This window comes from Trachypithecus francoisi, unplaced genomic scaffold, assembly GCF_009764315.1.
Source record: "Trachypithecus francoisi isolate TF-2019V2 unplaced genomic scaffold, Tfra_2.0 Lachesis_group5, whole genome shotgun sequence".
Taxonomy (NCBI): Eukaryota; Metazoa; Chordata; class Mammalia; order Primates; family Cercopithecidae; genus Trachypithecus; species Trachypithecus francoisi.
In genome coordinates, this window is record NW_022681470.1 from 88,440,834 (window position 1) to 88,456,730 (window position 15,897).

A 15,897-nucleotide genomic window follows, 5' to 3' on the forward strand; every position below is an offset into this window, starting at 1 on the left:
TTTTTTAAAAAACATTTTTTTAGACAAGGTTTTTACTCTGTCACTTAGGCTGGCATTCAGTGGCATGATCTTGGCTCACTGCAATCTCTGCTTCCCAGATTAAAGTGATTCTCCTGCCTCAGACTCGCAAGTAGCTGGGATTACAGGCGCCCATCACCACCCCTGGCTAATTTTTGTATTTTTAGTAGAGACGGGGTTTCACCATGCTAGCCAGGCTGGTGTCGAATTTCTAACCTCAAGAGATCTGCCTGCCTCAGCCTCCCAAAGTGTTGGGATTACAGGCATGAACCACTGCACCGGGCCAGAAAAAAAAATCCTAAAATATATACGGAACCACAAAAGAGCCTGAATAGTCAAAGCAATGTTAAGCAAAAAGAACAAAGCTAGAGGCATCACATTACTTGACTTCAATATATAGCATAAGGCTATAGTAACCAAAACAGCATGGTATTATAAAAATAGACCCATAGACCAATGGAACAAAATAGAGAATACAGAAATAAAGCCACAGATTTACAGCCAATTGATCTTTGACAAATCCAACAAAAACTTACTTTGGGGAGAAAAGACACTTTTTTTTTTTTTTTTCTAAGAGACCATGTGCAGTTTAATTGTGGGAAGGCTGAGAAGAGCAGCATTTTTACCAAATTGGTGTAAAAATGAAACGGGATCCAGACGTGTACACTGACAGCGACAGTAAATTTAAAAATCCGAGCAGCAATTTGAATCATTTTTGGAAAAAGAAACAGTGACAAACACTGAGTTGGTGCCCGGCGCTGTGCGCAGGGCTGGAGGCCAGCTCCGCATCATGGATGCAGCCCGGCACTGTGGGCCCGCATCCCGGGGGTCCCGGCTCTTCGGGACTGGTCGGTGACCTCCCACGCAGTGGGCTGAGCCAGGCCTGCCTGAGAGGGGGCCGCAGCCAGCAGGCCTGGGTGGCCACCCGCGCCTGCAGGGGACATTGGAGAAATGGGTGCAGTGTGCGGGACCCGCATGCTGCCCGAGGAGTCTTTGCAGGATGGACAGGCCTGGGGGTCTCTACCAGCAATGCAATAAATATGCAAATACAAGCGGAGAAAGACCAAGCACAAACCCCACAAGCACACAAGGCCCAGCCCGGTTCCTGCGAGCGTCGCTGGCTCTTCACAGACCAGAAGTCTCCAAGTCGGGCTCTGGTGGCCCGAGGTGCCATGGGAGGCAGCGGGTGGGTGGAATACGCCTAACGCCTATGTCTAGCAGCCTTGGGGGGCGGCGGCCCTGGGCAGGGCAGGGTTCCATCGGCAGGACTCTTCCAGCCCCCGTTGCACGGCGGTGAGCTGGGGATGGCGGAGCGGTCTCCAGTGGCAGTTGGGGACGCAGGCCTAGCCCTTCCGCACGCTCACACGTGTGTGGCTCAGCCAGGGTGCTGATAATGGACTCCAGGCTGCTGCCCTCCAGGAGCGTGCAGTGGTCACCCTCGATGACGTGGACGGACACCTTTTCAATAAGTGGTGCTGGGAAAATTGAATAGTCACATGCAGAAGAATGAAGTTGAACCCCTATTTCTCATCATATTAAAAAACCTCCTCAAAATCAGTTAAAGACTTAAATGTAAGACCTGAAGCTATAAAAATACTAGAAGAAAACCTAGGGAAAACTCTCCTGGACATTGGTCTGGACAAATAATTTATGACTAAGACCTCAAAAGCACAGGCAACAAAAACAAAAATAGACAAATGGGATTTAAACTAAAAAGCTTTTGCACAGCAAAAGAAATAATCAACAGAGTGAAGAGACAACCTGTTGAATGGTAGAAATATTTGTAAACTATTCATCTGACAGGGAACTAATATCCAGAATATACAAGGAACTCAAATAACTCAACAAGAAAAAACAAATAATTCCATTAAAAAGTGGGCAAAGGATATAAATAGATGTTTCTCAAAAGAAGACATACACATGACCAACAGATGTATTAAAAGATGCTCAATATCACCAATTATCAGAGAAATACAAATCAAAATCACAATGAAATATTATCTCACTCCAGTCACAATGGCTGTTATTTAAACACTAACCACATGTTGGCAGGATATGGAGAAAAGGGGAACTCTTAGACACTCTTGGTGGGGATGGAAACTAGTACAGCCACTATGAAAAACAATATGAAGATTTCTCAAAAAACTAAACATTTAATTAGCACTTGATCCAGTAATACCACTACTGGATATCTCCCCAAAGGAAAAGAAAAGAAATTGATATATGCAAGGAATACCGGCATTTGTATGTTTATTGCAGCACTATTCTCAATAGCAAAGATATAGAATTAATCTGTGTCCCTTATGGAAGAATGGATAAAGAAAATGCAGTATACACACACATACATATATTTATACACATCATGGAATGCTAATCAGCCATAAAAGAATGAAGTCATGTCTTTTGCAGTACCCTGGATGAAACTGGAGGCCATTATCCAGCTAAAATAACTCAGAAACAGAAAGTAAAATACCACATGTTCTCACCTATAAGTGGAAGCAATGGGTACACATGGACACACAGAGTAGGACTAATGGATAGTGGAGACTACAAAAGGTGGGGGGGTGGGAGAGCAGTGAGGGTTGAAAAATTATCTATTGAGTACAAAAGTCACTCTTTGGGTGATGGGTGCACTAAAAGCCCAGACTTCTCCAGCATGCAATATATGCATGCAATAAATCTACACTTGTACCCTCTAAATATATTTAAACAATTTAAAAATCCGTAAAAAAGAATGAATCATGTCTTTTGCAGCAATGTGGCTGAAACTGGAGGTCATTATCTTAAGTGAAATAAGCCAGGCACAAAAAGACATATATTGCATGTTCTCACTTACATGTGGGTACTAAAAATTTTGATCATGTGGAGGTAGATGGTGGAAAGATAGATAGCAGAGACTGAGAAGGGTGAGTGTAGGGAGTGGGTGGTGGGGGGATGATGAAGAGAAGTGGGTTAAAGGGTACAAACATACAGTAAGATAGAAAGAATCAATTCAGTTTTTGATAGCAGAGTAGGGTGACTATACTTAACAAGAATGTATTGTACTCAGGCAGTAGACACACTGAAAACCCTAACTTGATCAGTATGCATTATATACATATAACAAAATTTCACACATACCCCATAAATTTGAACAAATAAAAAAAAAGAAAAGACCAAAACACAGAAACTCTCTGGAACTCACCATAGATGAACAGGGTGAATTCCTCCTCAGTGGTGACTTCAAAATTCCTTTGGTTTATCTGGGCTTTGTAGGATCCTGCATCATTCAGAGTCAGATTGCTGATGGACAAGGAGTAACTCCCCCTGGTGATGTTTAGTCGGCCCCGGTAGCTTTTGGCCATAAAGGTTACATTTTCTTTGGGACGTGCAAAAGCAAGAGCCTTTTTGGGACCAATCCAGATGACGTGCTCAATCGCTGTGTCTACTGAGATGTTTAGGGGGAGAGTCACAGAACCCCCTAGGATCCCTGACACCACTGTTGGGGCTGACTCCTTTCCAGAGGCTCTTAGTCCTGCAGAGATAGAAGAGGGACTTGCAGGAGCAGCTAGACTCCTTGAGCTAGCCTTCTTTCTTTCACTCTGTGAATATACATTGGGCATAAATGTCAGATGCTGAGAAATGAAATGAGATTGTTGTCCTCCTTCTTCTAGGTCCATTGCCTAGCAAAGTCATTAATTCCTCCATTCTCCAAACACTGTCTCCCTTAAAAGTAGCCACAACAATCTGTGAAACAGATCTTCTGGGTTTCTGTTCCTGTAGGGGAATTAGCCTTGTGACTTTGGGTACATTTCTGAATTTTTCAGTGAATCAGTTTACTTATCTAAAGGATTTAAATGCTCATATCTGCACCACTTTCTTCAAGGGATATGATAAAAATTAAATGAAAGCAGGTTGCTGCAAATCATGAAGAGCCAATGAAGTAAAAAGGAGTATATTTTTTAAAATATGGGTGTGCAGAAGGGTGGTTAGATGAACAGGTGAATGATAAAGCAAGTAAAGTAAAACATTTGTGTTAGAGCCGAGGTAGTAGGCATATGAATGTTCAGTGTAAATGCTCCAACTTTTCTGAATGTTTGAGAATTCCCATAGCAGTGTCGGGAATTAAAGGAACTTCTCCTACCTCTACCTCATCCTATCTTTCCCTTCATTGTCCACGGGATCTCAGATTGACTTTAGCTTGGCCAGGTTTGGGGGTGGGAATAGCTGGTGGTTGGTATACAGTACAGTATACAATACAGTTCCTGATTTCCTCATCTTAGGCAAGATCATATTCCTGATAAACATTGTTACCAAGGCATCTAGGAAGCTGGTATTTGGCCAAGGCAGCTAATTTTCTTGTAGGGACCCTGTGGGTGTCTTCTGGGTGACCCCAGCTTGGATTCCCAGATTCCAGGGCTTCTGAGGCTCTGGAGAGAACTTTGGAAATTCTAGACCAAATCAGACGGGTTTGGGACCCAGACTCCACCAGGAATTCTGGGTGGGAGAATAAGTAGGAAATGTTAGAGACAAAAAAGTAGCAAAAGCATAGCCTGGAGGGGTGGAAGAAAGCTGAAGCAAGCTCTGAAAACCCAGAAGTTACAGAATATGCAGACACAGGAAGGAGAGAGGCTGCTTGGTACAGGTCATGGGGGTTCTCTGCTTAGACCTCCATCAGTCAAGCACTTTCACCTTGTGGAGAGGCAGCTATGGAGCATGCAGGGCTAGGGATACTGGACATGAGAAGGTCAGGTCAGGTGGATTCTTTAGGCAGATTCAAGCTGAGTTGATGTGAGGCTGGTTTGAGATTTTCTAAAAGAGAGCCCTTTTCTTCTGGAAGACACTGCTTACGATTGCTACGTGTGCATTAGGTACTTTATGTAAATTATTTCATTTAATTCTCATAACTACACTATAATTAGCCCCTTTTTACAGATGAGGAGCTGATATTTAGATAATTTAAGCCACTTCCCTGAGATTACAGGGTTGATCAGTCACAGAGTCCAGATTCTATGTCCTGGGATGCCCCTGAAGTAGGAAGGCCAGGAGTACTGTCCATCTGTATCCTGGAAGCCCAGGAGCTGCTGGGTTTTGGCTGGGTGTATATGACTTGTTTTGACTTCAAATTTTCTTACGTCAGACAAAAATCATGAACAAAGCCTCACAGACCGTCAGTGGAGGGGACAGGATGTAGGCCTCACAGGGCAAATCTTGTTGCAGAAAACAGTGCAATGCAGCTCCCAGTACAGTGACAGGTCCCCAGTACCAGCCATTTTATTTGAATTTCACCATAGGATAAATCATAAAAGAGCGTTCAAAGATTGCAATAACTGAATTTGACTCACCTGTTTTTTAATGGTTTCCAAAGAATGCATATAACAGTAATTGATTATTATAATAACAATCATAGCTTCTGCCAACTATGTGCCACTATATATATGTGTGTGTGTGTGTGTGTGTGTACAGATCTTCAATCTCTAAGAGTGTTGCGTGATGCATTCTACTAACTATTACACTTAAGAAATAGAGGCCCACACCACTAGTAAATGATGGAGCAATATTTAATTTTAGATGCTCCTGATACTAAAGTGAGAGGGGTCTTTTCACTCGACTGCCTTTTAAGTTCCTGAAACGACTCTTCGGAGATACAAAAGCATCCTCCTTTCAGACCAAAAGAGGTTATTTGAGGTCATCCTAATCAGTGGAGCCATTTGAGGTCATCCTAATTAGTGGAGCCAGACTGGAGGATATGCCTCTTTGCTCTGATCTGTTTGAAATTCACTGCAATGATCATTTGAGGTTTGGATGACCTTAAATGTAGCTTATTTCAGGTTTGCTCAACACAATCAAGGAATATCCCAAAGATTGGATGTAGACATAAACAGCCTTGCTGCTTTCTGTGTTTTTTTTTGGTGAGCCAAGATAAAATTGAAAATGAAGAGAGGTCAGACTGGACCTCAGCCCTGAGGTCTAAGCTCCTTGTTCACCCATATCCGCATCTAGGAGTGTTTCTAGAGCTCCCCTCAGGTACCAACAGCCAACTCCCACTGCTCTCAGATCTCTAGTGCTACCTGCACCATCATCCCCGAAACCCTGGACAAAGTGGGACCACAGAAGGACAGTAGCTGCTACAGTCCCAGGTGGCTGAGATCCTCTCTGGGGTACTGGACTGGCTCTATCCGCTGGACAGCGGGGTTCCAGGTCATGCAGCAGAGAGATGTTTCCCAGGAGTTGGGCCTTGATAGGGAGGAATAAGGTTGAGGACAAAAGGATATCCAGATAGACACCACCTTGCCCAGGGTCACCCAACCGCCTCCAGGTCCCCAGTGAAGCCTCAGTAATAAAGCCAGCATATGTGATAACCAAGGCAGGATATGTAGAAAGAAGCTCCAGAAGTTATCTCCATCCCTAGGAATTGCTAGGTGGCTTCTCATCAGGGGATTTTCCTGGATCCTTCTGTGGGTTCTATCCACACTATACAAGGAACAAACTCATTACATACTTGGCATTTCTTAGGAAAGTGTGAGGGTGAGAGAAATGTAGTTTGAGCCCAGAGTTATTTGAGACCAGGGCTAGAATGTCACCCCCTTTATGGTACACGAGTATGCACACATGCAGAGTAATTTCTGGCAAGGCGAGGAGTTTCCTGGTTTTACCAACAAGAATTGGGCTCACACCTGTAATCCCAGCACTTTGGGAGGCTGAGGTGGGCGGATCACGAGGTCAAGAGATCGAGACCACCCTGGCCAACATAGTGAAACCTCACCTCTACTAAAAATACAAAGATTAGCTGTGCATGGTGATGCACGCCTGTAATCCCAGCTACTCCAGAGGCTGCGGTAGGAGAATCGTTGAACCCAGGAGGCGGAGGTTGCAGTGAGCCAAGATTGCGCCACTTCACTCTGGCCTGGCGACAGAGCAAGACTCCGTTTAAAAAAAAAAAAAAAAAAAAAGGAAAGAATCTCCCAGGCAGGGAATGCAACCAGCCTCAGAAGAACACCAGTTGCAAGAAGTGGTGGCCATAAAGTGGACTTACCCATGAGCAGGAAGAGGAGAGAGGTCCATAGAACAGAAGAGAATATTTGCAGCTGACTCCTCTGTGGCTTATTGGAGAAAGGCCCAGGAGCCCAGTCTTGTGTGTGACTCTTTGGTGCCACCATGATGATCTATTTTCAGATCTGAGACAGAAGGAGGATGCATTTACCACAGCTTCCGCACATGTATATGTGTGTGTGAGTGTGCGTGTGTATGCGTAAGTGTGTGTGTCTCAGAGGGAGGGTTGTTTATACGAAACACCACAGACTCCTCCCATCTGCACAGGCAGGTGAAGGTCCCAAGTCTATTCAGGGCCTCATTTGTGACTGATGTGGAGCATCACTTGCTTTGACATCAAGGGACTTGGGTTCTAAATTTGGCTCCTTAAGGTGACTGCTAAAGATCTCTACCTCCTGGCATTCATGCCTCTGTGTAATCACCTCTTCTTGAGTGTGGCCTGGATTTAGTGACCTGCTTCAAGTGAATAGAATGTGGCAGAGGTGCTGGGATGTCACTTCTGAGATCAGGTTACAAAAAAGCTGTCACTTCCATCTTAGGTTAGCACGTGTGTGTATATGCTCTCTCTCTCTTTCTCTTGCCTTCTTTCCTTCTCTCTCTTTCCCACTATCTCTGTCTCCCTACCAGATATCATTTTGTGAAATACTTTAGGGAGAGGGTTCCAAACAAAGAACAGAGGGAGGTCCCTGGCCAACACCCAGCAAGGAGCTGATTCCTCTGGCCAGCAGTCCATTAGGACTGAGGCCAGCCAAGAATCACATAAGTGAGACTGGAAGTGGATCCTCCCCAGGAGGGCCTTGAAATGACTGCAACCCTGGCTGACATGGTATGTTAGCTGTATGAGTACCTTAAGCCAGAGGCACCCAGCTAAGCCATGCCCAGATTCCTTATCCAGAGAAACTGTAAGATAATAAATGCTTGGTTTTTAAAATTTTTTTCAATTTTTTATTTTTCATCAAAAAATGCTTATTGCTTTTAGCTGTGAAGTTTGGAGCAATTTGTTACACAGCAACAGGTAACTAATACAGTGACCCAATACATTTTCTATTTTGCTCAAGGCAGTTTGTGCTAACTTTCTGTCACATGCAATGAAGGACTTTTTATATGGACAAAGGCATCAGGGAGACTGCAGTGGGGGTGGACATTGTATGTGACAGTGTGGAGGTGACTGAGTTGAAAAGGTAGGTTGGAGAATGGCATGATTCCCTATATCCTGACTTGGGAAACTGTCTTATTCTCCTCCTTCTTCTTGTCAGTAGTGTAATAGCTGGCTATGCTGTAGTTTGTGTTTCCGGCTTCAGGTCATTGGTTTATTTTGGCTGTAACATTAAGGGGACTTGGTAGGAAAACTTGAGGCTGGCAGTGTGTGTAGTTTTAGCTAATATTCGGTGAAAGCTTACAGAATGCTAGGCCATCTTCTGACACTTTAATATACTCACTCATTTGATCTTACAATAGTTTTATGAGATATCTTTTATCATCCCCATTCTATAAATGAGAAAACAGAGGTGGAGAGTGGTTAAATAGCTTACTATAAGTTTTATAGTTATTAAAGGACTTGAACTCAGGAAGTCTGGGATCAAAGGAAGAAGGGAGAGAGAGAGGACCCATTAAGATAATAGGCTTCTGTCCATGGAAAGCATCTTTAGAGGCTGGTCACCATCTGATGTTGCACAATCTTGAAAGTGACAGAATCTCCAAAATCTTTAAATTTTGCACAATAGGAGCCTGTCTTGTTTCACTCTAGTCTTGGTCCTGTGACTAGAACATGGGCTGTCTAGAGGGGACTGCAGGACATATGGTCAGGAGAGGTTACCAGAGGCCAGATAAAGCATCCTGTTAGCAAGCTAAAGGCAACAAGGATACAGCAGGAGTAGGAAGCTTCCTGGAGTTGCAGAGTGGAGGGAGAATGGGTGGAATGGATGAGCCTGGGGATGAGAAGACAGGTGAGGAATCTATTGAAGGAGTCTGGGTACAGAGCATGAGGGCAGGAGCAGTCTGCGTGGGAGGTGAGGACAAAGGCAGAAAGGAGTTCAGAGAGATTGGTAATACTAAAAATCATCACTAACATTTATTGGGTAATTACTATGAGTAAGGCTTTGTGTTTAGAACTTTACATATGTTTTCTCCTTTAATTCTAAGATAAACCCTATCTGGATTATACTCTTTTTATCTCCATTTTGGAGATGAAGAAACTGAGATTTAGGAAAGTAACATCATTGAAATGACCTCCTTTGAAGTTGTGACCATAGGAGGACACAGTCTTGTGATACACAAAATCCAATTTAAGTATTATCATTTAAGTATAGTAAAATCTAAATTAATATAAATTTTGGTACGATGCATTTGTTAAGTGTGCCCTGTCCTCACATGGGGAGAACTAATATTCTCATTAGGACAGGGAGGCAAAGGCACTAGCATTGAGAATCAGGGAGCAACATCCAGTGATTTTGGCCCCAGCATCTCCAGTGTTTTCCTTCTCAGTATCCTTCAACCAGCCCAGCAAATGGGTGTGACTGACTGGAAAATTTTTGAAATCCCTGCTACTTTCGTGGGAGTCCAGCCAGCTACAGGCCCAGAATCACCCCCATCAACTGGGCATTGCCTCCAGGTAGCATCAAACTCCAGCCTGGGTTGAGATTTGGGTCTGGCAGCCACAACCACAAACTCAGCTGTGTTGCTTCACCACCAGCCCCCAATGAACCCTTCATTCACTGTGCAATTAAGACAACCTTGCATTTTACACAATTGCATTTTTTGGACTTTATTTTAAATGTTGTATTGACTTGTAGTATATATATGCTACCACGGATTGGAAGAATATGAAAGACTGTAGAATTTTGACAAACTCAAAGCTTTTTACACTTAGATGAGAAGACAAATATATCTTCTCATATATATTTCCTTTTTTCTCTTTTAATAGGAATTGGCTCACATGATTATGGAGGCTGAGTGGTCTCATGACCTGGTGACTGCAAGCTGGAGGACCAGGGAAGCTGATGGTGTAGGTCCCGCCTGAGTTGGAAGGCCTGAGAACTGGGAGGCTGGTAGTACAAGTGTCCTGACCCATAACCACAGACCTGATGTTCAACAGCAAGAGGGAATGGATGTCCTAGCACCATCCTAGCCTGGGGCTTTAGGGAGGCCTTTCCCAAGGTGGTGATGACTTGAGATGGGCAATAGGAGGGTGTTAGGGTGAGGTAGGTGAGGTAGATGGCAGACACTAGGGCAATCCAATCAGTAAGACAGCCTGAGGGAGTAGAGCTGCATTTACAAAAATGAGAAATCCTAAGGGGACTGCTTTAGAAGCAGTCTGTGGTGACTGGAGTCCAAGCTGTGAGACTTGGTGACAGAGAGTGTAGCCAGGTAGGTTGGCAAGACACAAGCCAATCATGAAGGGCCTTCTCCACAAGGATTTTGACCCCCAACTTTAGCCTTGTGGGGGTGGTAGACCCCTGAGGGGTTTAAAGCAAGGCTGTGATGTCACCAGCATTGGCTTTTAAGTAGCTCGTTCAGGTGTTTCTCACCCTTCTTTCTTCTGTGTCCCCTCATCTTCATATCTTGTGACACATAAACTACATGTGATTAAAGTGGTGACACTAAAAACAGGAACTGGTAGCAAGCTGACATTTACGCATACATAGATCATCATCTGCTGCCATGTGACAAGTAGTTCTGCAGGTGCACTTTGTGGCCCATTCTTTACCATGGTGCTTGCTCCTCTTTGGTCTTTTCATAGGTAAGTCCACCCCTCCACTGCCTCCCAGGCTCGTCTATTTGCTGTGTACACAGGTTTACTTTAGGAATGTGCAATTTTCATTGAGGTGCTGCCTCTATGGGAGCCAGGCTCTGTGTGTGTATGTGTGTGTGCACACGTGCGTGTGGGTGTGTAAGTCTGTGTGCATGTGCTATAATCTCAGGTCATGCAGGTCTAGACGGTGTCCTTGTGACCCTCACAACTCTTTGACTAATGTATCACAAGGAGCCTGAGCATTTCCAGAGAGGCTGAATTGTGGAGGCATGAGATGGAGGATCAGCCACAGTCAGTTCCAAGATGCATGTAGTCTGCATCGTGCAGAACCTACCCCAGACCACCTGAAGCAGAGTTCTTGGGACAGTAGTGGTCAGAGAATGGGATTTCAGGCTCTGAGAACTGAGTTTTTCCACAACCTCCTGTTGTGACCTGGTGCTTCCTCATTACTAAAGTGGGAACAACACCTTCTCGTGAGAATGAAAGGCATATGAAAGTGGTTTGGAAAGGCCTATGCAGATGCAGAGGGATGCTCTTATCAAATTCCTTAAATAAATTTAAAAAAATTTAGCGGGAGAAACTACAAAGGAAGCAATGGAGTGGGTGTCAAGCCCACACAGCACTGAGAAAGGCCTATAAAAGATGCTACGCTGAGCCACTTTGAGATTCAGACAGTAGATTATTCATATAATGAATGGAAGAGTAGCCAAGGGTTCCAGATCCCTGGGCACTTGTTCCACACCAGAAAAGATGACACTGAAACAAAAGGGGCCAGATGGCTGCAGTGGGAGCAGTGGAATACCCAGACGCGGAGAGTCCAATTCTAGCTTCAGCAAAGAGGACTTAGAGAATGCAGCTGTGTTCTCAGGACAGGAAGTCCCATACTGCATCAGAACCCCAGGGGCCAGGGGAAATGGTCTCATGACAGCCTCCCAGGGGAGATGGCTTCAAGGCCGTGCCTCATGGGTCACCTGAACTCTCGTGTCCTGGGTGGATCACAAGGCATTTTGCCAAGACCCAGTTTAGCAGAGGTTGAAACCTTTGCTTGAGAGAGATGTGCAAGGTGTCGGGGTGCCATGGCAGAGCCGTTCCCCTGCAGTGAGCGAGGGGGGACAGGTGATGAGTGAGGATGGACATGGGAAGGCCTGCAGAGAACCTTCACAGACATTTTTCTTGGATTCTGTGATAGGAAATCTTCCTATTAGATGAAGGCACTCTTTTAGTGGAGTTGATGGGGCTGCTCTCTGGTCAGGTCCACATGGCTGGGGAGAAGGCGTGTCTGCCATAAATCAGGCCTGGGCTGACTATGGCCTACTCCTCACAACAGGACCAGGGCACAATGGAAGTGGGTTGCTGGGACTTGCGGTTGGGTTGCTCACTGAGGTAGCGTGGGCCCAAAGCTGGTGGGAGGGGCCCTCTGGCCTTTCTGATAATCATTGTGGTAGCACTAACTTAGTGTGGTATGGTGTCAGGTGGATTCTGGGTAGCAGATAGGGTTGTGTCAACCCGTCAGGGGTGGGGTCTTCCAGAGAGCCCTTCTCTCTCTGGGCTGACACCCCAATGGCAAGGCAGTGCTAATGGTCAGGCTCCATCCTTCACAGGGTATTTCCCATCACTGCAGCCTCACAACAGCCCTGCCAGTATGCAGGTCAGGAGTTTCCATTTCTAGGAAGGAAATGGAATCTTAGAAAGAGAAAACAACACACCTATGACATGGAGCTAGAAAGTGGCAGATTTGGGAATAGAACTCAGGTATTCTGATGCTGTACCCTGTGCCTTCGTTCTCTGGGTTTCCAGTATGTCGCCATATTTATTGGATGAGAAAAGGACCAATAGAAGTCAAAAGGCTTGCATTCCAGGGTCTTATCTACAGGAGACACACTGGGGAGAGCCAGCAGCAAGGTACCCACCTGTGGGAACGTCCAGGCTGCCTTCTCCTAGGGGATAGGCTGGGCCTGTGTGGTCCTACTTTGCACAGTTGAGCTGCCCTTGGGGCTGCAGTCATGTGGGCCACAGGGCTGAGGCTGAGTAGCAGAGCAGCCTTGTTCTATGCAATATGACTTTTTTGAGCCTGTTTCAGGCCTGGTGTCTGCAGCTGCTCTTCTTGCCCTGCCCTCCCCCGCAAATCCTCCTGGGTCTGGCCTGGGGAGGCTGGTGGACAAATAATGGCAATGTGGACACCTCAAGCACTTAAGAATATCTGGGTCATGGCCCTGGGGCAAGAGGAGGGCAAAGGAGTGAAGAGAAACCTCAAAGGCACACAGCCACCTCCTCTGGGACTCTTGATCAACACCTAGAAGCTCATTGTATGCTGCAGAGCCCCCTACGGGGAATATATGTAATTACAACACAGCTCCGTGCTTGCACTCCTTTATTCAGGGGAGGGTTGGGAACCTCAGTTTTGGGGTCAAATTCCCTGGATTTGGGTTTTGGCTTTACCACTTAACTAGATGAGACTTTGGGCAGATTATCTAAGCATTCTGAGCCTGTGAAATGGAGTTGAATAACATCTTCCCTGTCTACTTCATGGAGTTGTTCTGGAAATCAACTGAGATATTAAGTGACATGGCCTTACATACCACAAAGTTCTGGAACAGATGTGGGCAGATCCTGCCTCTGCTGTTCCTTCTGTGTATTCAAGGTGATGCAAGATTTGGGCACCAATGCTGTGCATTTTCGGTTCTGTGAAGTGGAGACCCAGAGCAGTTTCCCAGTCCTCAGTTTGTTCCCTTTTGCACACATAGAGCAGCTGGCCTGGCCTCACGTCACACTGAGCTCCAGGATTCGTGAGGATGGATGCTGCATCATCATTCTCATATGTCATTGACATGTGTGGCAGAGAGCAGAGGAGACAGTGTGACTTACAGCTGGACACCCCCGGGACCCCAGACTGTTGTTGTGTCCTGTGGAGGGTCTGTCCTCAGAGTCTCCTTGAGGCTTGGGGACAGTGCTCTAACTTTTACCTGCGTGGTCAAGAACCCATTCAGTAACAGCAGCTCCCACCCTATCTCAGTGCCTCACTTCTGCGTAGGTACCGGGTTCCTCAGTCTGCCTAGGGGCCTGAACAGCTCTGGGGTTGACAGAGAGGGTGGAAGAAGTAGTCCTGGTTCCCTTCAGACCCTGGGGCAAGGGGGCTAATGCACTTGGGAGGGTGGGAGTCTGGGGTGGGTGGGTGATGGTCTGTGTGGTCATGGCAGTGGGAGGAGAAGACCCACTGGAGCTGGTGGGGAGGCTGGAGGGACTAACACAGGAGGAGCTGGATGGAGCCTGTGGCTTCCCTCACTGGGTGGGGAGACACTGACACTGAGGTTGTGGGTTCTCTTCTTTCTCTACAGGGTCAGGAACACTGGGAGAGGATACAGTGGGGAAGATATCCTTGGGGAGTTGGCCACTTGGCCCCTGGAAGTCTCAGCAGAGCAAGAGGTAGAAAGTGTTACATGGAGCTCTCGGGAGCGTGTTGCTGTTTTACAACAAGGACTAACAGGCAAACCAGTTCTGGTTCTTGAGACTCAGAGACCCTCCAGTAGATAACTGAGCATTCCCCACCACAGCTACTCTCATCAGATCAGCACCCTGAGGCCGCAGGACTATAAGCCTATAAGCCTGGGTAACTGCATCCTTCCTCAATCACTATCACCAGGGATTTCACCCTGCTTGTCTACGGTAAGGAGGGCTGGAGGGCCCCACATATGAAATTGAGCTTTCCTTTACCCTGCGTGGCCAGACCAGAGCCGTCTCATAGCTCAAGCTTTCCCCTCTTGGTTCAGAGAGGCTGCAGGAGCCAAACATCTTTGCCAGCTCCCAGATCATGAAGGATGGGACCTGCTTCATCACCCTGGCCTGCTCCCTGGAACAGGCTGGAGAGAATGTGCAGAACAGCTGGGAGCCTCCCAGTCATGGGGCAGTTGCATCCCATGAGGGGACCACTCTCAGTGTCCCCTGGATATCTGGGGAAAGTGAGAGCTACCACTGCAATGCTAGGAACCCCATCAGCCAGAGCTCCAGCTCTGTCCTTACCAGACCCCTTTGCTCAGGTAAAGCTTTTCCTTTTCTGACTCTCTTCTTGGCAAGCCTTGGTCTAGTTTCTTAGCATCCCTGCCTCTTCCTCTCAGATCCAGGAGCAATTGAAGAAAGGGAGGAGCCGGATAAGTTGGCAGCAGGAAGTGTCTCTGAGGTGGCAGGAGATGAGGGCTCTGGAGCCACCATCCCAGGGCCTGTCGCGGTCCACCTTTTCTCTCTTGGCCTCGTTCCTCTGTGCCTGACCTGCTGCAGACTCAGCAAGGCATTCAGCTCATTCTTGGGACTCCCTGAGGAAAGGTGCTGCCTCACCCACACTCAACCCTGCACAGTCCACTGAGGAGACCTTCAAAACTCCTTGTCTGTGTTCTCAGGGAAACCTTACCACCTCCCCTGGCCTAGAGCTGCTCTGAGAGACACTTGAGGCTGTGCTCTTTTGGCAGGCAAAGGGAGGCCTCTCATGGTCCCATTTGGCTTAGTCATAGGTCATGGCTGGAAACTGTCTTAGTCCAAACATATCCTGTCTCTCCTCTTCTCAGTTGCCTTCTGAAACAGTTGTCTTTCCTGACTCCAGATCTTCAATTGTTCATTCTCTACCCGCTTGCTGCTGGTTTACCCCTCCAGCTACATCCTGATGGATAAATTCAGTGGCCACTTTTAAATTCTGTTATCCTTGGCTTCTCCCAGTACTTGACACATTAACCTGCTCTTCTTTGTCACCTGGACTGCTCTCTCCTGGAACATCTTCCCTTGGATCAGGATCTTTCTCAGGACTGGTGCCTCAGACCTTTCTCCACTGCCCTAGTTTTCTTTCTGTTGCCCAAGGCAGAAATGCCGGTGTCATTTAGGGCCTCTCCCCTTCCCACCACATCCTGCCATTGCTCACCCTTTCCCTTTATTCCTTGCCTGGACCACTCCACAGCATCCTAACCACTACTTCTTTCTTTAATCTCTTCCTTCCCAATCATCTTCCAGATTGCACTGCCAGAGGTCTAATTCTAAGTTAAGAAATGCTTGTGTTACTTTTCAGCTTAAAACCTTATAACACGAGAGGGAATGTGGAAGTGTTGATTAAAGGG

The 15,897-nt window shown here is 46.4% G+C and overlaps 1 protein-coding gene and 1 pseudogene across 7 annotated transcripts in view; one reads left to right on the forward strand and one right to left on the reverse strand.

Moving 5' to 3' along the window:
* The window catches only part of LY9 (lymphocyte antigen 9), a 39,270-nt gene extending 32,009 nt beyond the window's left edge, over positions 1 to 7,261 (reverse strand). For 2 of the 7 annotated variants that reach the window (XM_033195752.1, XM_033195750.1), the window contains exons 1-2: positions 7,034 to 7,261; positions 3,203 to 3,532 (exon numbers count right to left, since the gene is read on the reverse strand). In XM_033195752.1, coding sequence (XP_033051643.1) covers positions 3,203 to 3,532; positions 7,034 to 7,157 — 454 coding nt within the window. In that variant the 5' untranslated portion in view covers positions 7,158 to 7,261. Of the gene's footprint in view, positions 1 to 591; positions 1,494 to 3,202; positions 3,775 to 7,033 lie in introns of those variants that run through there. The other 5 variants (XM_033195751.1, XM_033195749.1, XM_033195757.1 and 2 more) reach the window with 4 other exon arrangements.
* A 6,184-nt stretch (positions 7,262 to 13,445) lies between these two features.
* Positions 13,446 to 15,107, forward strand: LOC117074105 (annotated as a pseudogene).
* Positions 15,108 to 15,897: the final 790 nt, after the last annotated feature.